A 27501-nucleotide genomic window follows, 5' to 3' on the forward strand; every position below is an offset into this window, starting at 1 on the left:
ATGGAGCCATGGTGGTGCAATGGATTAAACCCTTGTGCCAGCTGAATTGTTGACCTGAAGACCTGACGGTTGGTGGTTCGAATCTGCAAGACAGGATGAGCTCCCATCTGTCAGTCCCAGAGAAGCCTCCCACAGAATGGTAACACATCCAGGCATCCCCTGAGCAACGTCTTTGTAGACAGCTGATTCTCTCACACCAGAAGTTACTTGCAGTATATTCTCAATTCACTTCTGACATGATTAAAAAGAGCTAATGCAAAGCATGGGCATATGAATGAATTTTCTTGTATAATTGGTCCTCTGGATCTGTGAGGGTTCTGTTCTGGGGCCCTCCATGTATGTCAAAGGAAAACAGATGATTGTATCTGGTATTATTGAATGGTGGCATATGTGCATTGATGCTTCAATGCATCTGCATTGATGCACTGAAACATCAATGTGCATACTACATGATACCAAAAATCATGGATTCAGAGCCTCTGGATCCAGAGTGTCCATTGTACCTTAACATGTGCTCTAAATGGACATAAAGAGTGTGTTCCAGTCAATAGAGACACCAAGACCCTTGTGCTTTAAAACCAAAGTGAAGATTTAAAGCCAGAGTGAGGGTTCCCCCCACCCAACAAAGAAATTCAGGCTACATACTGCATACAGAAGCACCTTCTAAAGATGAATACAATGGCAGTCTCTGCTTCTATATGAATGTCCACTCTGCTTAAATGCTAGAGGTGTATCCTAGTCTCTGATTTTTGTGGACAGCAACTACTCAAATGTACAACCACTTACCCCTGTTTTTCAGAATTAGCTCTTTTCCAGAATAAGATAGCAAAATTGCTTAACACAAACAACAGTATTATTGATCATATCATTGTACTTGCTATTGTAGACTATATTTGGATGAGAAAAGAAACCATTCAGAGTTAGAAACAGGTAGAACAAGCAGTAGGAGTGAAGCTTCATTATGTTTACAACTGGAATCCTGTATTTTTGGCTTATGTGGGACTAAGCCATTTAAATGCAGTGAGACTTCTTTCCTCCCAGAACTGATCAGTGGAACTGGATTGATAAAAATGAGCTAATTGAATATAAGATTGCAATAGAAATGTGCTTCTTGAAGTTGTTGACATCATTAGAGACAATGATTCAATTCAAATGATTCATGCAATACTAATGGGCAATATAGTGGTTGCTTGAGATGAAAAATTAAGGTTCATACTTTATGTTAGTATAAAAATAGTGGATGTCTGTTTTAGATTTCCTTGCCTTTGGTGATATAGCTCAAACCACATCGCTTTTTCATATAAAATGAAGTTTTTTACTCTTTGACTATTAATGTTGGTGGCAAGTAGTAATACTGAACTGACACATGCTCAGCAGGTGTTTCATTGGAATTCATGAATCTTTTGTTCAGCTTTTCCTACTTTTCACATGGATTGTGAACTCTCCTGAGGTGCTGAAAGTCTTAAACTGAAAATGCTGACAAAGAAGTACACCTCTTGTGCTTGTGTAAAGTGTAGCAGCTTGCAAACTATGCCAGGACCCTATTAAAGTTATCACCTTGTTGTCTTCCAAGGCAACGGTCTTCATGCACGTGAGCATATCAATAGAGGAGATCAAGCTTTTGAGAATGTATCACTTCCTTAACCAGAACCATAGCAACATAATGTAAGAATATGAAAGAACTCACAGGGAGACAAACTGGGAGGGGGGAGGGAGAGAGACCAGGAAGGTTAGGAAAGCATTCCATGATTGTCAGGAGAGGACAGGAAAGCCAGAAATACTAAAGGAAAGAGAAATAAACTCACTTGCCTGCCAGCCTTAGCAGGATAATCTACAAACTCTGGGGAAATGTATGGCTGTAGTAGGCTATTGTAGAAGAGCTATTTAGGAGATTCAGATAAGACAGGAAGAACAGACAGGGAAAACAGGAGCCAGTTTGATTTGACAAGCAAACTTCCTAGATGGGGTGAGCACATGCTCAGCAACGCTTCAAGTGCCATCATGTCAGGAGCAGCTACAGACAGCTCAACAGATGGCCCAATCTCAAGAACCTGACCTCAGCCAGTAGAGTTGAGCATGATCCATTTTAGCCATTTTCCTTCAGCCAGTTTGGCCCCTTCAGCTTAATGGCAAGGGCCCATAATGGCAAGGGCCCAGCTGTCACGGTTTTCTGTCCATAATGGGACCACGTGGCAGCCAATCACGGCTCCTCCTCCCCTTTTCGGTAGCACACAGCATGCAAAGAGGCTGTTGCCACGTGCTCCTCCTCGCACAGGGTCTCCCTATGAGCCCTGCCAGTTGGGCCAATTGGAGTAGAAGAATGCCGTGAAGTGTCTTATGCAAGCTGTGTCTATTTAATGGGGCGACCACTTTCATTGCCCTAAAAATGACAGGAAGGGAAGCCTGGGAAGCCCACCCATTACTGCCAATGTGCCGGATCTAGCCGTATTTTTCATCTGTGGTCCGAAAATGGCCATCTGGCTGCAAACCCGTTTTTGAGAGGTGCGCGAAAATGAATATGGAGATCTACCAGTATCTGGCCAGCAGAAACAGATCGAGGTTCAGCTGAAACGCACAAGCCTACCAGCCAGGCAGGGCCAGAGGTAACAGGCTTCATTGCCGTTATATTAATCAAATATACAAAGTTAAGCCAACTGTGGAGGGCCAAGTGTACTGGCAGTATTGGCTCCAGTAAAAAAAAAAACAGCTTTATCTTTCTTGAGGTTTCACTTGTACATATGTTGCAACATAACATGCAACTGGAGGCAGCCTGTTCTAGAACAATTTTCATGTAAACAATTATGTGTAAAGATAATCAAGAAATGCAGCTGGAAGTGTCTTTTACCAAGTTCTTGCCAGCTTCAAATCAATTTTCCCATATAGCAGTTTGGCCTGGTGTCACAAATGAATGGTGAGCAGGTGCACCCTGACTATCCACACATTTGGTTTACATTCTGTTTTGTGGCAGTGTCCCTCAGAGTTTGACAGAGTATTATGGGTGGGTTTTACTACAAACTATTGTTCCTCGTGTTGTGGCAACTGTACAGTAATCATGATTTTATGCTCCAGAAGCTGTTTATAATTTTCTAGTTTAGTGTCTTGGCTGAATCGTTTTTTTGTTACCATTTTGATGGCTTTCCTGTATGTATCCATTTGCTCGACAGTCTGAGCCTGAATTTTGCAGACCCTTCTTAGTCTTTTATGCCACAATAAAACAAATACGTTCTAAAGTGTGACAGCACATTTTGTCTTGCATGACTGCTCTTTCCAAATTTGTGAGCAAGCATTCTCACCTTTGATTTTGTTCAAAGCTAAACATAGCAACTACTTACATATACATCATGAATAGATTCTGGGAAGGAGCTATCTGTATAGATTCAAGTTGTCATCTCTCTATAACATCATTATTCCAGTGCAGATAAAATGAACCATTATAGGTTATTACCTGTACCAAGGTGCTGGAAAACAGCCTGGGTGGTTCAGTTTTTCTTTAGACATTTCACTTGAATATGGGTATAAGGTTATGTGGACCAGCTTTGGATAAAATCCAACTGTGGAGAACAGGCTGTTCTCTAAGCTCCCTGATCTCTGGAAGTCCTTTCACAGTTAGCAGTCTGGGGTCATGTGCAATTAGATTTATCCAGTTTTCTGTCATGTAGGATAAGTGGACCCTGGTGTCTGCTGTGATTACACTCCTACTAGGGAACAACTTGTTTGCGTCCTTTTCTTTTAAAAAGAATGTGAATGAGTATTTGTGCTGAATATTCAAAATTAATCTCCTCAAAGCCTTTTGCCACACTAGAGGATCCAAAAGTTAGAGGTAAATATGTAATAGTTTCTCTGATCAGCAATTTAATTGCTGTCTTGCATGATGAAAAGATAGCACACACATTCATTATAGTGTTGATACATCTAATAGGAAATATCAACTAAATTATTTTCCCTTTCTCTTCCTCTCTCTTCAAAATCCCTTGCTTGAGAGTAACAATCCTACAGATTTCTCCTAGGAATAAAGTACCCTGTATGTTAAATGACAGGGTTCTGCATGCTTGGCTATCGAGAGAACTAAATGAATATTTCTAAGTGCTTTTTAATAACTATGATTATACTACTCTCTCTTAATGATGCTGTTCTCATGAGCAAGAAACTTTTCTCCTGTGCAGCCATGATTAGGAAAAGGTTTGGTAGATTAACAAAGGGCACATCAAGCAGGTTGACTCTCCAAGCTCCAGAGATGTGTGATACATTGAACTATGGTGTATGAGGCAGGGTATCAAACCAGCCCAGCAGCTAATAGGTCTATGTAATTGGAAGCTTTTATAGGTCAATCAATTAAAAAGCCAGAAATCTGCTCAAACAGAGATCTGCACAACTCATATTTGCTTAGAAAATTTGTGTTGCACATTTCTAGTTCTTACTATAGCCATTTTTACATGTTGTATACTTTTTGAACTTTGAAGGAGGCTTGCGAGTTCCAATGATAACTTGCAGTACTTTATTCTTTGTTAGTTAAAGTACATATGCATGTATATACCTATGAATTATGTCATGGTTCTGTCTAAAAGTGGAGGTTTTCAGTAAGTAGATCTCTTTTTCTAGATATAGTATTTATTTATTTTTCGTGTCAGAAGTGAACTGAGGGTACAAGTTGTAATGTATTTGAAAACACAAAGTTTTCAAAAAACTTGGCATTATACTAAATGTCCTTTGACCAGTAGCTGGCCTCTTGGAGTGCCTCCGGTGTTGCTAAAGAAGGTCCTCCATTGTGCATGTGGCAGGGCTCAGACTGCATTGTAGTAGGTGGTCTGTGGTTTGCTCTTCTCCACACTCATGTGTCATGGATTCCACTTTGTAGCCCCATTTGACCCTGCATCTCATGGTGCCGGAGTGCAGTCTATTCAGTGCCTTCCAAGCTACCCAGTCTTCTGTGTGCCCAGGAGGGAGTTTTTCATCTGGCGTCAACCACTGATTGAGGTTCTGGGTTTTAGCCTGTCATTTTGGATTCTCACTTGCTGAGTTGTTTCTGCGAGTATCTCTGTAGACCTTAGAAAGCTATTTCTTGATTTCAGGTATTGGCATGCAGGCTGATATCTGAACAGGGGATTGCTGATTGCTACTTCCCGGTGGATGTCAGTGCAATGCCAGCTAAACAGTATAATTTCTCCAGTGGTGTGGAGCATAGACATCCTGTGATAGTGTGGCATGTCTCATTAAGAGCACATCCACTGTTTTAACATGGTGAGATGTATTCTGCACAGGGAAGATATAGTTGTATGACTCCATGTAATTGTTGTCTAAAGAAAAGAGGGTTTTTGCAGAGGCTGTATAGGAATTTCATATGTGCCATAATTTATGCAGAAGGTACGTAAAGATATATCAGTTTATGTTGTTAAAAATAAAACATATTCTTTAAAATATAAAACAATAATCAGAATACTTTAAAAGGTTTTCATCTATGGAATGGATTTTAACTTGAATATGTTTTAAATTTTGTATAATGTGTTTTTATTCTGTAATGTTACATTGTTTTTATATGAACTGTTGTTTAGTGTATTGTTTGCAGGCATTGAATTTTTGCCTATTTATTGTAAGCTGCCTTGAGTCCCCTGGGGTGAGAAAGGCAGGGTAAAAGTGCTGTAAATAAATAAAATACATACATGTTTTAGTGGGGACAAGAAATGCTACATACAGTATGTTTTGGAAAGGCATGGTCTTTTAGAAATCATCACCTTTTGGAAAAACACCGTCTCCATAACCTTTTGGAGAAAAATGGAATTCACAACCATTTGAAAATAATAACCTTTTGTAAAGTATGATCTTCCAGAGAAGAGCCAAAAACTGATTTGAGTAAAATATTCTCTCCAGTGACATATATCCACATGTACTGATGCAAGACAATTTGATTTGCAGCTGTTAAACTGATAACCTGGTTATCTCTGATCTGTTAGGAAGAGAGATTATACCAATGCACAAAAACATAGCAGAGTTTCAGAAGTGTTTCTTTTCAGTACCCAAAAACATCTACTCTCCCATAAAATATCTTGTTTCTATATCATTGTAACACCTCTAGGCTGCGTGAGCACTGGAAACCACACGGAGGCCAATAAACAATCTAATATCTTTATTAATGCAATAAAAGAATAAAACAAAAGTATGCAGAGTATATAGTCAAGCAATTGTCCTTATAAGAAAGATCAAAAATAGTCCAAATAAATGAAGTTATATGTCCAGTATTAGAGTCCAAAGTCTACAATCCAATAACCGAAACACACTCAAACTCTTTGGAAGTTTGAGTGGGGAAAGAGCAAGGATTCACCGGGAGATTCTTGAAGTTAAGTCCAGACAAGGATTCGAGGCTAGGCAAGGTAATTTGTGGTAAATCTGAAATGCAGTCCAAACTTGAACAGGAGTGAAAGCGCAACTCCCGGTCTACTCATGAGTAAGTGCACCAAAAGGCTGCTTAGGAGCTCGGAAACAAGGGACGATGTTCTTCTTTGATTAGTCATGTTGACAACGCGATAGGGAGAGCTCAGTGCAGAACTTTTATGGAAGTTCAAGAGTTCCCCCCAACAGGTGTTTAACTCCCCTATTGTTCCCAGAGAAAGTAGCTGTTTCAACATGCCTGCCTCCCCGAAACTTCCCAAGGGAAACGGTTTAATTATAATCCTATCCCTCTGCTAATCTCGCACTTCGTCTCAGAAACTCCTTATGAGAGCGATGTCTTTTGAGAAAAGACTTCCTATCAAACACAACCTACAGACATCATTATAGTATGCGAAAGAGCTGACCAGCAGAGCTATTAAGAAAGTAGTATCTCCTGCCAGGCCCTGCTACATCTTCTGAGATTTTGCCAGTTCTGTCAGTGCCAAGATTCTTTTATTTGGCTCACTCTGAAAGCAGCAGCTTCTGTGTTCCCATCCTGTCTCAGACAAGAAATTCCCGGACCCCATTTTAGTTGAAATCAGACTGTTCTTCCGGCCTGCTTAGCTTTCTCATACTGTTCCTTTCTGTGACAATCCTTCTGTTCTTCTTCTGTCTCCCAAGGGAGATAGGGATTATTGACAGAACAAACAAATAGTCTGATGTGCCTGTCATTATACCAGGAAGTGCTTTAATAATTCAAGCTTCTTACTGAGCTTCCATTAGATGTGCTTTCACAGAGCTTTCCATCTCCTGCATCCCTCATCTTTTCAACCCCATCACCCTTTTATCAGGTGTAAGAAAGGAAGGAAGGCATAAAGTTAAGCTTTGGAATGAGTGCTTGGCATTGAATTAAGGCATTCAAAGAGTATCAGTCAGTCAAATTGCAATTGAGAATAGACAGATGAGAATGTTTATCTGAATAATAATAATAATAATAATAATAATAATAATAATAATAATAATAACTTTATTTTTATACCCCTGCCCCATCTCCCCGAAGGGACTCGGGGCGGCTTACATGGGGCCTTGCCCAATAAAACAATCAAATATCAAAACACAGCAATAAAACAGTTATCCAATAAAAACATCAATTACAGTAAAAACAATCGTTAAAATCAACATAAAACATACAATATTAACACTGGAGACTAATTCATAGAATCCAGGCAAAGTGCAACATGTGCCGAAATGGGCCAAAATGGGGAAGGTAATTTCACAGTTGAAATGGACAAAGTGCAATATAGCATTGGCAACACCTCGAGAATGGGGCTATTATAAAATGGGCAGATAGATAATAACCCTTATATAGGTGGCCTTTGGCTAACTTGTTCACCAAGTTAGCTAGCAGATGGCCGTCTTCCTTGGTCCTGTGCATTTGTAACCTGGATTTACTGAGCTTCTGGCAACTGAGAAAAACTAGACTTCTCTTCTGGTTCATCATGTTGGCCCAATGTCTCACCTACATGTTTGTTTATTGTTCATTTCTATTTATAAAGTTGGTGAAATCTCCCATGATGAATTTTGAGATGCTCGAGGAATTGTCTTCTAGAATGCTAATAGAAACTGACTTAGTCGAAAATCCCCAGACTAATCTACAAGGTCATACTTAAATGAATCACCTTATCCTTATCCTCTGAATGGTGTATTTCTGTGATATTTTCTGATTTTGGTGAAAAATGAAATGAAGGGTTGAGACCCCTTCAGGGTAAGAAGGGCAGGGTATAAGTACTGTAAATAAACAAACAAATAAATAAAAATTACACTGGAAATATGTAATTGTACTTAGAGAAATGTGGGTTGCCAATTAAATAAATGGGACATATTAGATGGATGGGTAAACACATGTCCAAGTGACAAGGATTAGAAAATAGATTGATTCTTCTATTCCTAGGTTATTACATTATTATTGTTGTGCAATTTCAAACCATTTCTGACATAGGGTAACAAAAAACAGATGTTTTTGGCAAATGAAGAGGAGTTTGCCATTGTCTTTCTCCGAGGCTGAAAGAGTGTGACCTGCCTAATGTCACCCGGTGGGTTTTCATGGCCAACAGGACTTCAAACCCTGGTCACAGAATCCTAGTCCAGCACTCAGAGCACTATACCATACTGATTCTCATTAATTTGTTATTGCATTACACTATTGGAGTTCAGTTCTGTACTCTATGTTATTTGGAAGTATGGTGGGTTTTATATTGCTTTATGGTTGCATGTACACAGTTTGGGTTATAATCCCTATGGTACATGTAAACAGTAGCACAAAAGTGAATAAAGAGTCATCACAGCAGTAGTCATCTCGTAAATAACATCAATCTCATACACTTAATATGGTGTAACTATGTATCCAAGTACATACTGGGCATTTAAAAATAAATATCTGAATGTGGAACAGAGTGATACTGGAATGATCCTAGAGGTTCATAATTCTACTTAGCTTGGATTTATAGTTTGTGTAAAATTACCACAAGCTGTAGTGATGGTCAATGAACATTCTATATTACTTCAAGTGTGATTGTATGGTTGGTAACTGCCTTTCAAGATATCTGATAATGTTCCAGTGCTCTAGATTTCATTTGAACCATTTTGCCAAAATTAAAACAAGGCGAAGCTGTGACATGTAAATTTGTAGGACTCTAGATTTCCTACTTTAGTTACATTTCATATATGTTTCCATGTACAGTAGGACAACACTCTTTTCATACATATATACTGCCTGTGTGTGTGGTGTGTGATCAAAAAGGTCTCTTGCTCACATCTCCTCACTTTTGCTTGTATTCAAGAAACAAAACCAGGGAGAAAAGAGCATGGCCCGTTAGTTGTAGAGATATTTTCTAATGTGAATGTGCAGTAATTTTAAGTCTGTGTCAGAGTGTCATTTCTCATGACTGCATTTCACTTAATTCTACTTATGCTGAAACAAAGTGAGTTGTATTGAAGGGTTTGGGTGTGAAAAGATGAACCCAACTTTGAGTTTGACTTACCAACCTAATTATTTCTGCCAACCTAGGGTGAGAACTATGCTTCGCTGCTTCTGGCTTCATGCACCTATATTTTTTCAATTTTCTGATTTGTCAGGAAGTCTCTTCTCTTCTACAAGCTACCTGCTAGCCTCTAGGCTCTGATCAACTAAATGACCCAAGCTGTTATTTGTTTGACAGTGTACAATGATGCAGACATCATTTAAAATGCCAACCCCAGCACAGTTCTAACCTGTTTCTTACTTGTTGTGTGCATTCAAATTGGTTCCAATTTACAACACCCTTACGATAAATCTCTAACAGGCTTTCCTTGGCAAGATTTGTTCAGAGGATGAGTTCTCTAATTTCTCTCTGGCTGAGAGAATGTGACTTGCCCAAGGTCACTCAAAGTTTCCATGGTGAAGTGAGGATTTGAACCATGGTCTCCAGAGTCAAACCAATACACTATGTTGGCTCATGCTTCTTCCACTTACCAACCATTTCTTTCAGATCCTTAAAGTGTGCTTTAATTGTTCAGTAAGATCATTCGAACACTATGAACAACACATCACTTTCTCCTTGGTCTTTGTGTAAGTGTATAGAGAACAGTTCTACATTACTCAACCTAAAAATTGTGTAAGATATTGAAATTGTTATGCTTACATCACTTGTACATCAGTTGAGCTTCACAGTTCCACCAGCTTTTTGAATCTTCAATAGTACATCTCTCAAACTGTGGATCTTCATTTTCTGCCAGATTGCACAACATCCTAAATTTGTGTGTTTAGTTACTTCACAATATTGTGCACATCTCTTTTCCTAAATGAATGTGCATATCAGAGCAAATACATTTATTGCCATGACAGCATGTTTAGGATTGGAGTCTTAAATTATATTGGACAACAAAGGTAGCCCAATATAAAGCATACTAGCTGTGCCCGGCCACGCGTTGCTGTGGCGAAGTATGGTGGTATGGGAAATAAAGTATTGAGGAATTGGTGGTAGTTAAGGTCAAGGGTCAAGGTTTTCCCCAGACATTAAGTCCAGTCGTGTCTTACTCTGGAGGTTGGTGCTCATCTCCATTTCTAAGCCGAAGAGCCGGCGTTGTCCGTAGACTCCTCCAAGGTCATGTGGGATGACTACATGGAGCGGCGTTACCTTCCCGCCGGAGCAGTACCTATTGATGCACTCACATTCGCATGTTTTCAAACTTCTGGGTTGGCAGAAGCTGGAGCTAACAGTGGGGGCTCTCTCCGCTCCCCCAATTCAAACCTGTGGCCTTTCGGTCCAGAAGTTCAGCAGCTGAGCGCTTTAACACGCTGCGCCATCAGGGGATATTATTTCCTAAAGGTTGTGAATATACAATATTTCTGATTGGTTTTTTTTTGTTTGTTGGAGGCAAGTATGAATGCTGCAATTAGGAAAAATGATTAGGATGTAATGGCCTTGCAGCTTTAAAGCCTGGCTGTTTCCTCCCTGAGTGAATTTTTTGTTGCGAGGTGTTAGCTGGCCCTGATTGTTTCCTGTCTGGAATTCCCTTGTTTTCAGAGTGGTGTTGTTTGCGATATTTTATGTGCTTCTACTGTCTGTGGCCCTGAGAAAACAGAGGATTTTCCAGACTTTGATGATGGGAATACTTTGTTGGGAGGGGTTAGCTGGCCCTGATTGTTTCCTGTGTGGAATTCCCCTGTTTATTTACTGTCCTGGTTTTAGAGATTATATTGTTCTGCGTTATTCTATCCCAGTAATTATTTCATATTAAAGAAGAATCTCACTTATCCAACATTCGCTTATACAATGTTCTGGATTATCCAACGCAGTCTGCCTTTTCATAATCAATGCTTTTGTAGTCAGTGTTTTAAATTCATTGTGATATTTTAGTGGTAAATTTGTAAATACAGTACAGTAGAGTCTCACTTATCCAACATAAACGGGCCGGCAGAACGTTGGATAAGCGAATATGTTGGATAATGAGGAATTAAGGATAATCCTATTAAACATCAAATTAAGTTATGATTTTACAAATTAAGCACCAAAACATCATGTTAGACAACAAATTTGTCAGAAAAAGTAGTTCAGTACACAGTAATGCTATATAGTAATTACTGTATTTATGAATTTAGCACCAAAATATCACGATATATTGAAAGCATTGACTACAAAAATGCGTTGGATAATCCAGAACATTGGATAAGCGAGTGTTGGATAAGTGAGACTCTACTGTAAATACTACATAGCATTACTGCGCATGGAACTACTTTTTCTGTCAAATTTGTTGTATAATATGATGTTTTGGTACCTAATTTGTATAACGATTACCTAATTTGATGTTTAATTGGCTTTTCCTGAATCCCTTCTTATTATCCAACATATTCACTTATCCTGCCGGCCTGTTCACGTTGGATAAGTGAGACTCTACTGTATATTTCTAATCTTATATTATCTGCTCAGAACTGGATTATCTGAGGCCCCTTCTTCACAGCTGTATAAAATGCACACTGAAGTGGATTATATGGTAGTGTGGAGTCAAGATAATCCAGTGCAAAGCAGATAATATAAGATTATAAATGGGTTATATAGCTGTGTGGAAGGGCCTTGAGTCTACACTGCCATATAATCCAGTGCAAATTAGATAATCTGTGGAAGAAGTCTAAGTGAGGCCTAAATCTGCCTGTCCCCTAACTGAAACCTGGCTGTCCCTTGGTTGCTAGGCAACCAAGTGGGCAGAGATTAGCCCTCTAAACTGGCAGCAATTGGATAAAAAAAATTATTGCTCTCCCTCTAATTAGGACTTTATTTTTCTTTTCTTTTTGTTGTATCAACCTTGAGGTGTGGATGATGGGTTGTGTTGTCAAATTTTGAGGTTGGGGGGCCTGTACTTTTGTTGATTTGTGAATTGCCGTGATGCCATCACTCTTTTATATATATAGATTACAGAAGTCCAACCTTAAGGTTACCAGTGCGTGCACTACCATATTCTGGTCCACCAAATCTAGGAAGAGGTGCAGCTCTCATATCAACCGAAGCTAGTATTAAGCACTCCTTACTGGGCTGAAATTTGGAGAGATAGATCCAAGAGTACTCCTGAGCTGCGAACACTGTCTTTCAGAGAGAATTTAGGATCATTAATGGCAAGCATTTCTGTCTTGTGTGGATTCAGTTTCAATTTGTGTTTTCTCATCTAACCCAATATCCCCTACAAGCATTCATTCAGAGGAGGCTGTTTTTGAAGGCATGGAGAAATATATTTGGATGTCATCATACTGATTACGCCTTGCCCCATGCCTATGGATGATCTCTCCCAGCAGTTTCATGTAAATATTAAAAAGCATTGGGGATAGAATGGCACCCTGTGGATTCCGTATAAAAGCTCCTTTTTTGAGGAAGCTATCACCAAGCACCACCACCTGGAACCTGCCTGAGAGGTATGACCAGAACCATTGCAACACAGTGCCTCCAATTCCCAGTCCCTCTAGGCGTTCCAGAAGAACACCATGGTCAGTGGTATTCAAAGTCACTGAGAGGTCTAGAAGCACCAACAGGGACACACACCCATTGTCAGTGTTAAGACGAGATCATCCACTAAGGCAACCATAGCAGTCTTAATTCTATTTCCTGCTTTGAAGCCATTTTGAAATGGGTCAAAGAAGTGTATGTCATCCAAGACTACCTGGAACTGGAGAGAAACTGCCTTGTACAAAAAGGGAAGATTGGAGATTGGACTGTAATTATGAAGGTCCAGGGGAGCTAGGGAGGCCTTTTCAGCAGTGGTCTGACTACTTCTTTTAAAAAGGATGGAAAATTCTATGAGAGATTCTATGAGAGAAATATGACAGAACTTTGTGTCATTTATATAAACCACAAATATGCTTTAAAGTATCACATCACTTTGTAAATGGTAATTTGAATCACACAAGGAATGTTTTGGTGCCTCTACACTAGAATTAATACAGTTGGGCACCACTTTAATTGCTATGACTCAATGGTATGGAAATTCCCAGGATTCCATAGCTTTGAGCCATGGGTGGTAAATTGTATTAGTCCTACAACATGGAAGTGTCTTGAAAAATCAGATGCATAGGTCAGGTATATTTGTAAAAACTTGCTGTCTTCCTGGATTTTCAGGTGGCTAAGCCTTAGGAATGTCTTTGCATAATTTCGGCTTGATGTGCTAATTGTGTGTCTTCTGGAAGAAAAAAGTCTTTGTCAAATTGATGCTTTAGTTAAATTAAGCTGCTATTGAAAAGGCCTCTGTGAAGAGAAATACTATATTATGTGTATGTACTGAGAGTGGTCACTCAGTAGAATTATGATGTGATGGGGTAAGTGAGATAGCTTTGCTCTTCTGTTGTGGCTTTCTCAGTTATGATTGCCATGAAAAGGAGGGTTCACTGAGCTTGACAATGACTAGGAGAAAGTAGCTGTCTTGGCTTGGATGGGTCATTGGGGTCAACAAAGCAATTAGAAGCTAGAAGTGAGGAACATGAGTGGTCAGTGATTCTGGCCTGGAAAAGGTCAGTCCATCTGTTATTTGTCAGGCCCACAGTGTGACTGGGTCCTGAACTCTTTTGTCCCTGTGTAGCTGTTGAAATGGTTTTATTTGCTGTTCATTTCCCCCTCCTATCTCCCGTTGAGACTTGGCTTTGTTTGTAGTTTTACTTGCTGTAATTATAACTTCACACATATTGTTGCAGAACAAACATTTAATTTAAAACTGTACAAATAACTATTTTATGTTAATTGTTCTCTTGAGAACCGATATGAGTTTCAACTGTATTCTTACTACTAAAGTCAGGATATGAAAACACTGTGAGTGCAAGGACTTGTCAGAGCTGTTCGAAAAACAGATGCATCCCACATACCCACAGCAGCCCAAAGGTCACTAAAAATCACTTAGAAAACTCCAAGAAAAATTGACTGCCCATCAGAAGTGGCATACATCTTTATTTTGGATTAGGTATTTATGGTGAGCCCCAATAAGAACCAGCATAGTGTAATGTTCTGAGCATTGGACTCTGGTTTGAATTCCCCTTTAACTATGGAAATCCACTGGGTGACCTTGAGCAAGTCACACTCTCTTAGCCTTAGTAGAAGGCAAAGGCAAACACCCTGCCCCCAAAACCGATATTGTCACAATTAATATGTCTGTAATAATAAAACACAATTAATATGACTGTAGAGCCACCATATGACAAAAACAACTTGAATAATAAACTTTATTTGTATTCTGCCCTAACTCCCCATGGGGACTCAACAAAGAATCTTAATTCTTGTTTTGGTAACTAACATAGGATGTGACATTGTTTTGAGTTCAAAACTTCATAAGATTAGTAACAAAAGCTGCCCTGTTGTGATCTTGTAATGTGATTCTTGATACTAGTCCATGCCTTTTGAAAGAAACTTTTATTAATTATTATTTATCTATGTTATTTTATGATTAAACAGTAGATTTATAATACTACACAATTTTTATTTCAACAAAAATATCAAATAATGAACAAGAAGGAAGAAATTGCTCCAGAGGTAACTATGTTAGTTATAAAAGAAGAGAGTGATATGTTTATTGACCAACCAAAATACAAAAAACACATCAGGCAAACTTTTGAAGCTCCACTGTCATATTCATTTGACAAAAGGGGTCCAAAACATTCAGACAGAGGCTATTCCCCTTTTGGGAGCCATTTGGGGACTAAGAAAAAAGGACAGCAAAATTTAAATTCCATTAGCAGCAGTAATAAATTTCCTTTTGGGATCCAGGGCTTCTCCTTCCTTTAAGAAGCCACAGAGAAGAACATTGGATTTCTCATGAAGAAGTAGTCTCAGTACTATAACACCAGGAAAAGCTTTTAGGTGATGTATAAGTTACACTAGATCCAAAAGGTAGTTTTATCCTAGTCCTTACTTCCCTCTTGTTTAAAATCCCTCCTCTGTGGCCACTATATTAAAATCAAATTTAAACAAGAAAGAACACACTTATGTTATGCACTATAATTTTAAATCAGCAAACAGAATTTAAATGTAGGAAACCAAAAGTTCATATATGTTTGAGGTAGGTAAGTGTGAATTAATGTATACTGCCATGTACTCATCACTTCACTTATTATTATTATTATTATTATTATTATTATTATTATTATTATTATTATTATTATTATTTCCATCATTTCTATCCCATCTTTCTTACCCGAAGGGACTCAGGGTGGCTTACAAAATTGGCAGAATTCGATGCCAATACACAACAATACAAAAGAATAAAAACATAAGCAGTTAAATACAGATTTTAAACAATCCAAAATACTTGAGCCATTCATCCACAGATCCTTGCACATAAACCTTAGTCCAGACCAAGTCGAAGCCAACAAAACTTATTCTTTGAACACTTGCTCGCATAGCCAGGTCTTCACTTTCTTTCTAAAACTCAAAAGGGATGGAGCCTGCCGGATGTCACTAGGAAGGGAGTTCCACAGCCGAGGAGCCACCACTGAGAATGCCCTGTCTCTCTTCCCTGTCAGCCGCACCTGTGAGGCTGGCGGGACTGAGAGCAGGGCCTCCCCTGAAGATCTTAAATTATGTGGTAGGTCATAGCGGGAGACACGTTTGGACAAGTAAGTTGGGCCGGAACCGTTTAGAGCTTTATAGGCTAAAGCCAGCACTTTGAATCGTGCTTGGTAGCTAATCGGCAGCCAGTGCAGCTGACGTAACAGAGGAGTAGTGCGCTCCCTGTACGCTGCTCCGGTTAATAACCTGGCTGCCTCCCGTTGGACTAATTGACGTTTCCAAACAGTCTTCAAAGGCAGCCCCACGTAGAGTGCATTGCAGTAGTCTAATCGGGATGTAACAAGAGCATGGACCACTGTGGCCATGTCTGGCTTCTCAAGGTACAGGCGCAGCTGGCGCACAAGTTTTAGCTGTGCAAAGGCTCCCCTAGCCACCACTGAGACCTGGGGCTCCAGGCTCAACGATGAGTCTAGGATCACTCCCATACTGCGATCCTGCGTCTTCAGTGGGAGTGTGACCCCGTCCAACACAGACTGTAACCCTATACCCTGTTTGGCCTTCTGACTGACTAGGAGGACCTCTGTCTTGTCTGTATTCAGTTTCAATTTGTTGGCCCTCATCCAGTCCGACACAGCTGCCAAGCACCAGTTCAGGATCTGGACAGCCTCTTTAACTACAGGTGGAAAGGAGTGACAGAGCTGGACATCATCTGCATAGAGATAACACCGCACTCCAACTCCCGGGGGTGCTTTGAATGCGATTTCCTGCTTCTTAGCAGGGGGTTGGACTAGATGGCCCATGTGGTCTCTTCCAACTCTACTATTCTATGATTCTATGATTCTATGATGATCTCTCCTAGTGGCTTCATGTAAATGTTAAACAACATGGGGGACAATACAGAGACTTGCGGGACCCTACAAGACAATGGTTGTGGGGCCGAGCAGGAGTTCCCCAGTGACACCATCTGGGACCGACCCTTCAGGAATGAGTGGAGCCACTGCAAAGCAGTACCTCCAAGTCCCATCCCCGCGAGGCATCCCTGAAGGATACCATGGTCAATGGTATCGAAGGCCGCTGAGAGGTCCAACAGAACCAGCAGCGGCACACTCCCCCTGTCCAGCTCCCGGCGAAGATCATCGACTAAGGTGACCAAGGCTGTCTCGGTACCATGTCCCGGCCTAAAGCCAGACTGCGCTGGATCTAGAAAATCAGTGTCCTCCAAGAATGCCTGGAGTTGTGAGGCAACCACACATTCCACGACCTTGCCCAGAAAGGGGAAATTGGAAATAGGCTGAAAGTTACCGAATTGCGTGAGGTCCAGTGATAGCTTCTTCAACATATACACTACTAGGCTTGTGCATTTCAGCTAAACCTCATTCCATTTCTGCTGGCCGGATACCGATAGAATCCCATATCCATTTTTGCACGACTCCTGAAAATGGTGTGGGGTAGCCGGATAGCCTTTTTCGGTCCATAGCAAAAAAAAAATATGCATCTAGATCCGCCCCATTGGTTGTAATGGAGAACTTACAAGGCTTCCCTTTCCATTCTTGGGAGTCTTTCCTTTTTTCCTTCAAGGGAGCCTGGGTGTCAGCAACGGGGTTAAGAAAGCTCCCTATCTAGCTCATTATGGGGGAATCCAATGCAGATTAATAAAACAAGACCCAGTGGGTAACTTTGTACACCAACTTCCCTTAGCTTCAAGTATGACTGAGCAATCCTGCACTTGCCACTATTGAATTTGGGCTTCAACTGAGGTAGCTAGCTACTTTAGCACATTAGGGGATCAATTTTGCCTCTTAGGTACTGCTATGGGGCACACCTTTAAAAGTGTGGGAGGAGCATTTTTTTTAAGAACTGAGATATTGTAGGAAATGTTCCTCTCCAGTTCTGAACGACACCAGATGCTCATCACACTTACATGCTAAAGTCAAGACCCCACACTTGCCATACATAGAGGCTTGCAGAAATGCTATGTCTCTTTTAAGAAAGTTATCTTGAATTTTTTACCTAGGGTCACAAAACCAAAGAGTTGGTGCTGATTGCCCATGTGCCTTTTCTCATCTATTAGAATTTTAAATATGAAGTGCATGCTAAAAAGAATATATATCCACTTGAAAACATTGCACATAGGAAATGTAAATCTTCTTTTCAAAGACAAAAATAATTTTAAAAAGTGAAAACACTGCTTTTTGCTGCTCTGCCATTGCATTAAAACATAAATTCAGCAGTAGCAGAAATACTTCAGGGGCTTTTAAAATGGCTGAGTCACATGTTGTCTACATGTTCCCCAAAGCTGAGTGGAAGGATGGTCCTCATACACCCCTAGTCCAGTGGTTCTCAACCTATAGGTCCCCAGATGTTTTGGCTTTTAACTCCCAGAAATCCTAACAGCTGGTAAACTGGCTGAGATTTCTGGAAGTTGTAGGCCAAAACACCTGGGGGACCCACAGGTTGAGAACCACTGCCCTAGTCCTAAATATCACCAGAATTTTCTATTTCAGAGAATTACAGATTATATATTTGCATCATTTCTGCACCTGTGATATGTAAGCAGAAAACCACATTTCTGCCCAGTGTAATTACATTTTGTTATTTCTATACTTTCTAGAGGTTAAAGCTCTTCTGCTGCTGGGCAGAAGTAATGAAAGCCCAGATGCTCCTATTATCGCTTGCTGGATTTCATATGGAGGGAGACAGTGGAGATACCTGACACTTGTGTCTGCCTTTTCTACATGTAAGGCTGGAAAAGAAATTAATTGGTTTCACATTTTCATGTGAAAATTCCGTTTTGCACCTTCTGAGCCTAGCAACTGAATAAAAGTACATTGTGCTTTGAAAATATATTTCCAAGCCTTAAGATTCATTTCAGCAAAGAAAAAGTGTGGACAAAATCATGGATGCATTAAAATAAACATGATTACAATACATGCATTGTAAAGATGTATTAAGAAAAATCAAACATTCTAAAGTTATGATAACTTTTCTGAATATTACGAAAAATGTGTACAAAAGTGCACATAAATTTCTTTATGGGAAGAAGAAAAGCGGTTTAAACTGATGGAGAACTGGAATGAAATAAAATTATCCATGTGAATCTCAAACACTGTCAGATCTGCATAGCCATAGCTGGAAGGATAGGGACCCTTCTGCCAGATGAAGCATGCCTGTTTCTCCTTGGTGGTCTCTGCTGAAATTAGCACCTGTGCAGCAATCAGTGGAAACCTCTGGCAAGATTTAGGCTTGTGGCTGGGCCCCGCCCACCCTCCATAGGAGGCTATATCAGCTGTAGAAGCTTTAGTTCCTGTTTTCCGCCGCCTTAGTTGCAGCAACTTTGGAAACTCTCTTACAATTTACTTACTTTACAATCTTGGACTGTTTTTTGGATTTCCTGATTTCTCTATTCCTGACTTGGACTGTTAAAATGAGTATTCTACTGTCTGGCTCCCTGGACCTGGTCTGTATCATGTCTGTTACTACATTTAAGAAATGTGTTTCTTGTGCTGCAAAGCTCCCTGATACAGATAGGCACAGTATATGTCTCATCTGTTTAGGAGAGACACACTTCGTTCAGTCTTGCCCTGCCTGTAAAGCTTTCTCTCCACAGGCAAGGAAAAACTGGGAGTTGAGGCTGAAGGCTTTGCTTTACGAAAAATCTCTTTGCCCTGAGGGTGTAGCATGCCGAGCAGCCTTGGAGCCGCCTGGACCCTCTCAGGGCCAGACAGACGCTCCACTTGAAACCACTAGCTATCAAACAAAGAGCAAACGTGGAGAAGCCACACACACTCCCTCAGCTGCTGTGAAGAGTGGCAAAAGGAAGAAAAAGACGCGCTGCGTGGCGGATACTGCCTCCGAGCCACAGCAGCCCTCCTCTAAGCCACTATCTTTGGATTGTCAGCCTCCTCTCCCCCTGCAGGCTGCACAGGCGCAGATTGACCTTCCGGTGCAAGAGGTCCCATAACTCCCAGCCAACCCCACCGGATAAGAAAGGGAAGAAACTGGAGGCCATGGGTAAAAAAGCTCATGCCAATGCAAGCTTGACTACCCAGATGGCATACTATGGGGCATACATGTCCTCTTATGATGCCTTTTTATGGGGGAAAATTGCTCTACTTTTGGATCTTTTGCCTCCAGAACAGCAAAATATGGCTAAGGCCTACCATCAGAAAGCCTTGCTTTTGGCTAGAGCCCAGAAGGATTTGCATCAACACTTGGCCAACAATGCCGGCAAGATATTTTCCTTGTCTACCTCCATCCATAGACACGCCTGGCTCTGTACGTCAACCCTTTCTGAAGAGGGCAAGATTTTAGAGGATATGCCAGCGCATGATAATGGTCTGTTCAACCCTGACACAAACACCCATCTCAAGCAGAAACAGGAGGTCCGACAGGCTGCAAACAAGTTTGGCTTTCCACAGACCAGCTATAGGTCAAGGTCAAGAGGCCAACAGTCATTGGCTTATGATCGCAAGCCTTACTTCCCAACAACATGGGCTTCAGCCCAGCCTCGATCGTGCTCCCCAAAGTAACAGACACAGTCGTCTATATGCCAGCAGGGTAGGGGAAAGTATCAGGCAAAATTGAAGCATCGCTTTTAGCAACTCTACCTCTTCCTCCTCTTCACTGGGGTCTCCTTCACATTCTCACCACGATCTACGGGCACTTCCTCACAGCTCCCCTTCTCAGCAGCATATCTCACCTGTATGCTTTGGCACACGTTTAGCTGGCTTTTATTCGACATGGTGTTCCATCACCACCGATAGATGGGTCCTTTAAGTTATTTGGCATGGCTGTTCTATGGAGTTTAAGGAGCGACCACAGGTGGACGTTGTGAGAACAACACCGCCCTCCACTGTCTTATGGGATGAGGTCCGTACCCTCCTCCAGAAGTGGGCTATTGTTGCTTTACATCCCTTGATGTTTTCTTTTTCCTTTTTTCTATTTATTTCCTCGTCCCCAAAAAGGATGGCGGCCGGAGGCCAATTCTAGACCTTTGTGGTCTGAATGAATATATCCATGCACGTCGTTTCCGGATGGTGATGCTTCAAACCATCCTTCCTCTTCTTCCACGGGACACGTGGTTCACAACGATAGATTTGAAAGATGCCCACTTTCGCATAGCCTCAAGCCACCACAGATACCTCTCTTTCAAGATAGGTCACAAGGCTTTTTTTTTTTAGAGGGCTCCCCTTCGGGATTTCCATGGCACCACACGTTTTCAGTAAATGCATGGCAGTGGTGGTGGCTCACTTGCGATTCCAGGGCATCACGGTGTTTCCCTACATCGACGATTGGTTATTGGTTGGGACCTCCCATTCACAGTTGTTGCAGCATATTCCATTCACCTTATCCCTCCTGCAGGACCTGGGACTCATGGTGAATCTACAAAAGTCTCACCTCGAGCCCACACAAGCCATACAATTCATTGGGGCTCAGATCAACTCTCACGAGGACAGGGCATACCTTCCTGAAGACCGATTCCGCAACCTTTGGTCAGCGGTTCAGAATATCATCCAATCGCCATCTGTGCAAGCCAAGCACATTCAGTCTACCCTCGGTCCCATGGCATCAACAACCGCAATCACTCCATATCCCTGTCTGCACTTCTATCCTTTGCAGTCCTGGTTTCTCCGGGTGTTCAACCCACCGCCACAGCCAGAGATGACTGTTAGTTGTCCCGCCTGTGGTGCATCGATCATTGCATTGGTGGACGTTATGACGCAATGTCTGTGTTGGCATGTCATTCCGTTCTGTCCTCCGGGGCCCTCGGCAGTGATTACCACCTATGCCTCCTTGCAGGGATGGGGAACCCACTTCGGCTCCAAGATAGCGCAAGGCATTTTGTCTCCAGAAGAAGCCAAACTCCACATCAATGCCTTGGAGCTCATGGCCATTCACAAAGCACTTCGTGCTTTTGAACATTCAATCATCAGCCATACTGTTCAGATACGGACAGACAACACAACAGCAGTCTGGTATCTGAACAAGCAGGGCAGCACTTGATCCCGGACCCTTCTCCGACTCACACTCGCCATTTGGCATTGGTGTATACCCAAACGCATAACGCTGGTTGCCATACATCTCCCCGGCCAGGACAACAGCAAGGCAGATGAGCTCAGCAGGATGAGACTCGAGACCCATGAGTGGTCGCTTCATCCTCGTACAGCAGCACTGCTCTTCCAGAGGTAGGGCCATCTGGACATCAACTTGTTTGCAGCCCCCGAGAACACCAAGTGCGACCTCTACTGCTCCAGAATGCCGCAGGGTGCACAACACAGTTGTCTAGGGCATGCTTTCCTGTACAACTGGAAAGGCCCTCTACTCTACATCTTCCCGCCCATCCCACTTCTCAGCAGAGTGATTGCCAAAATGGATGCAGACAATGTCGATGCCATTGTGATAACTCCAAAGTGGCAGCAACAGCCTTGGTTCTCGCTCCTGAGCACGATGGCTGCAGGGGAGTGCCTTCCCTTAGGCAACCTGCTGGATCTGCTGACAGTCCAAGAGGGGTGTGTACGCCACCCAGACCTCGGCCTCCTTCGCCTCATGGCATGGCGGGTCTGGCCGTGCCACTTTCCACCACAGTAGCTCGCATCATAGATGTGGCACACCGTCTGTCTACTCAGCGGTCATATGAAGCCAAATGAAACCGCTTCGCTGCCTTTGCCACTCAGCATGGAGTTGACCCTTTCCAAGCACCTACCTCTGGCCTGCTTGATTTCCTCACGATGCTGGTGGAAGACGGCTTAGTCCTCTTGTCGATAAAGTGTTATCTTGCTGCACTTTCTGCTTGTCGTCGTAGGAAAGGTGTTTGACTGTGGAAATCTAGAACTTTGCTTTGTGTACTTTCAGCTAAAAAAAATGGTTACATCTTTCACAGTGGTTGAATGGCTTGTGGCTGCAGTTGTATTTAAACATGTGAGAATGCTATAGCCAGTCAAGCACAAATGAAGCTTTCTCATTTGTTAGAGAAATACAGTATGAATCCCACCCAACCCCTATTTCTGTGGGGGATACATTCCACCTGAAAATGTGGACAATACTGAACCCTATATTAAGTCAGGAAGCATAGCATCATACTGTAGGATCCAAATAAGTCCACAAACATTTCAGAGATGGGTAGGTTTTTTGAGTATGGAAAAGTGAAACCATGACATTTGAATCAGTTGATAAGGGAGTAGTACTCTACTGTTAGTTTCTTTCCTATATTTATTTTTTCTCTTAAATGTCACAATGGCTGCCAGAATAAACATATAAAAATAAAATAAAATACAATATCAGTAGTGTAGAAATTGAACCTAATTTGCCCTGATGAATGACACATTTGGCTACTTTCTGAGGCTGGGATCCTATTGATGTCCCATGTTAACATGACCATGTTGTGCAAGTGGCTGTACATTCTGGGGAGTCATACAAGGGTGGGAAGTTGTGCAAAGAAAATGTTCATGTTTAACTAGGTGGATGAGGGAGACAATTGGCCATTACTCAGAGATGAATTCAATCATTTGTGTTCAATTGTACAAGGATTTAATCCATCATAATTTCAGTAGCATATATTTGTGCTACACTAAAAGTATATAAAATGTTGGCCTTTATGCATTAATCTTAAATGAGATTTTACAAGACTTATAAGAAATTTTAAGGAATGATTGCTCTTTCAATTTTGCCAACCAAGGCATGCCTTTAGTATCCTGAAAAGGCATTGGCTGTCATATCCGATCACTTACATTTTCTGTACAGAGCTGCTCTGAAGTGAAAAGCCCATGTACATAATGGCATATCTGTGTCTTTTGCCCTTTTCCTCTTGACTTTATTCACTTTCCATAAAATATAAAGTGCTGTAAATAGCTATAGAGTGAGGAGACAGGTCAGATGAAAGTGAACAGAAATAATGACTAAAATAGTAGTAATCTTGTCAGCATGTTACAACTGATACAGAAAGTGATAATATCATATTTCTGGTCATGGGATTCATTCATCTAAGTGGAAATATACTCATAATCATTTGCACAGAATGCCTCATGGTGACATGATTAATGAGTAGACAGACAGAGGGGGGCTTTTTATCCTCAAAGATTAGACATATTCCTATTGCACTCTTTCACAAAGCTTCTGTTTTATTTCTTGATCAAATTGAATTGCAATAAGAGTTTGGAGAGAGCTTCCAGTCTCATTTCTTGGAGCTGTCATGTAATTTTTTGGGCAGACTAATGGGGTACCTACTTGTTGTCATTTTCAGAATGAGTTTTGATATATACCTCTCTCCTATATCATATATCTTTTCCCCTCTGAAATAACTCTTTAATTTAATGTGCAAAAGCATAATTTATTATGTAGTCCATGTAACATATAATACTGTAATTCTAATTTCCATATGCAGCTGAAACAACCCGCTGCCCCTGTCTTATGTGTAATTAAAAGACAATGAAATATTTGTTTTCAAAAGTCATTTGAAATTATTTTCCATAATGAGTGGAAACTGGAATAAATGAGAGTGCTCCACTGACCTGATAAGGCATGGCAACCTGCATTCTTAGAGAGGAAAAGAATAGACAGATGTTGATGTGTATAGGATCTACAGGTAGAAAGATCTCAGTGGAAATTGCCAGCTGTTCAGTCATGCTGCAGGCATTCTGAAATCTGTTGCTGTCTACTGCACTTCAATGGTTGGCAAGACTTTGCTTTAGTTCATTCTTTTTTTAGTCATCTCTATTGTCGCCTTCTCAAGCCCCAAAGGGCCAAGATTCATCATAGCCATCCCTGCATCAGAATCTGCGGCTAACTGTGTACAGGCATCTTCTGTTGTTGTTGGGGTTTTGAAAACATGTTCTGTCTGGCAAATGGCAACAGATTCAGTTAAAATCATATTCTGAGATTTCATATCATGATTTCATATCATGGCAGGGTCAGTACCAATTAATCATCTGCCATCCCATTTTTCAGCTGTTTTAAAAATTCTCTCTCCTTCTCTCATTTCCCCCTTTTGTCGTCATTTTACTTGAATGGCTGCAAAGTGAGTTCAAGTACAAAAGTAGCTTGCACTAGCATGGTTAATTGATAAATAGGGGAGAGGAAAGAGTGGGATCCTGCTTTCCCTTTTAGATTATGGGAAAAGCAAACTACTACAGCATTACCTATCTTATGTGTATTCTTCTTCATTATTGCTGTCTTGACCATACGCTGATGCTGCTTGTTCACACATGTCCTGATTTTCATCTGTGAAATGTTGGATGGTAAATTACCCCCTGCTAGATGTATGATCTTTAAACAAGGTACTATTCCAGCACGCTAGGGACCCTTCCACACAGCCATATAACCCAGAATATCGAGTCAGAAACTCCCACAATATCTGCTTTGACCTGTGATATCTGAGTCCACACTGCTATATATTCCAGTTCAAAGCAGATAATGTGGGATTTTATTCAGCTGTGTGGAAGGGGCCTAGGGAAAGCAACTTCTTGGTTACCATATATTGTTTCAGAGAGATATCCCAAGATATCAGTCAATTGCTCATCACATAAACCACCACAGCATACTGGTCCTTCACCACTACACAATTGATTGGAAAACAGAAGATTCATATTAATTGAACTGAAATATCCTTTCATTTCTATGTGCTCACAACTGTTGTTATTATTGTTATTATTTGTATCCTACTTTATCACTCTAAAAAGTAGCTAGCAGCAAAAGCAATACTTTATATTTTAAAACCTAGAAAACATACACACATTAAAACAGAATTAAACGTATTAGAAGGAGAATGTACAAGCTCAGGCCTAAGAACAAATTGGTAACAATTCATCTATCTCTGTAACTGAATTGATGTGCCTTCCATCTCGTTCTCTTTCAGAATGCAGTACTGGGCCAGAAGGCTGGAGCAAGAGATCGATGGCGTGATGAGGATATTTGGTGGTGTTCAGGCACTCAAACGGGTAAAGTATTGCTATGCTTTGCCTTCTCTTTCATTTCATTTTGAAGTTCATATTTCTGGATAAAGCCGATTACTTCCAAATAAATTGTGGACATTCAGTACTGATACTCTCTGAATTACTGTAATTAGCATTAGAATAATAGAATCATAGAGTTGGAAGAGATCTTGTGGGACTTCCAGTCCAACCCTCTGCCAAGAAGCAGGAAAACTGCATTCAAAACATCCCAGACAGATGGCCAACCAGCCTCTTCTTAAAAGCCTCCAGAGAAGGAGCCTCCACCATTCTCTGGGCAGATAGTTCCACTTCCGAACAGCAATCACAGTGAGGACGTTCTTCCTAACATTCAGGTGGAATCTCCTTTCCTGTAGTTTGAAGTAATTGTTCTGCTTCCTAGTCTCCAGGGCAGCAGAAAACAAGCTTGCTCCCTCCTCCTCATGACTTCCCCTCACATATTTGTACATGACCATCATGTCTCCTCTCAGCCTTCTCCTCTGCAGGCTAAACATGTCCAGCTCTTTAAGCCATTCTTCATAGGTCTTGTTCTCCAGACTCTTGATCATTTTAGTATTACATAGGTTTATCTTGGGGTGGTTCTGGATATGACTTTTTTAGCAACAGGAAAGAATTAACCTGGCTTCTTTTTAATAAATACATTATATACAGACTTGGCAAAATTATTGTATTTCTTTAAATTTTGTTATAATCTCAAAGAATACTCTTTTGCCCATCCTGTCTGTGGGCCATGTGCAGGTATAGCTCAGCTAATGAAATAGATGTGTTCTTGGGCATTACTTCTTTAATAAATATTTTGGTACTAGAGGTAGAAATAACACAGAAAGAATGGGGATAGAATATTGAGCATTTTAACAATTCTAATTTAAGTTCATTGGTTGTATCTTCTTCTGTGTTCTCACATTGTCTCCTGGTCTTCATGTATTCTTTTCCAATTTTTGTTCAATGTAAATTAAACTTAATTTTTCATAACAGATTATTTCACATTAAATCTTTTCTTAAATTATTTATTATTAATATCTACCAAGAAAGTTCTACAATTTTCATTTAGATTGTTAGTAAGTTAGTTCTTATGTCATTTTATCATGATCATGCTCACTCTCTTTCTGTATTTACATCAAATATATTTTCCATCTATAACTTTTGGGTTAAAAAACTCTTCTAATTTAACCATAATCACTCAGTATGATAATATTATTGTAGTCCATTTTTAAGAACTTTTCCTGATAGTTCCTGAAGGCCAGATCTCTCAAACTGCTCTTTCTCAAGGTTTTGTTCCCAGTAGCCCATCTAGACTTCTTTTATACCAATCTGTCTAACTTGCAATCTCTCTTTGTATATACATACATAGACACATTCATATATATACATATACATCTGTGCTTTTTTAACATGCTGGGTATATCTGGTGAGTCTTATTCCCCCACTACCACCATCTTTTCCTCCTTTTTTGTTCACCCATTCTGAAAGCAGCTGCTGTCTACCCTACTGGTGGACACATACAACTACAATAAGATCAACTAGAGTAGAATCCAGTTATTTCTGAGCTCAAGCTTTATGGTGCTGCTCACATGCTTCTCCAACCCAACATCAAAAATTTATGTTTTCCAGCCCTTTATTATCACTGTTTCAATGCTGATGCTACTAAAAGATCTTTTAGCTAGACAGAAGACAAGGAA

General features: G+C 40.7%; 1 protein-coding gene across 2 annotated transcripts in view; it reads left to right on the top strand.

Annotated features, from left to right (window-relative positions):
* cacna2d2 (calcium voltage-gated channel auxiliary subunit alpha2delta 2) overlaps positions 1 to 27501 on the top strand; it is an 839819-nt gene that overhangs the window by 36276 nt on the left and 776042 nt on the right. For both annotated transcript variants that reach the window (XM_008105051.3, XM_008105052.3), the window contains exon 2: positions 25729 to 25810. In XM_008105051.3, the coding sequence (XP_008103258.2) occupies positions 25729 to 25810 (82 nt within the window). The remainder of the gene's footprint in view (positions 1 to 25728; positions 25811 to 27501) is intronic.

This window comes from Anolis carolinensis, chromosome 2, assembly GCF_035594765.1.
Source record: "Anolis carolinensis isolate JA03-04 chromosome 2, rAnoCar3.1.pri, whole genome shotgun sequence".
NCBI classification, from domain to species: Eukaryota; Metazoa; Chordata; class Lepidosauria; order Squamata; family Dactyloidae; genus Anolis; species Anolis carolinensis.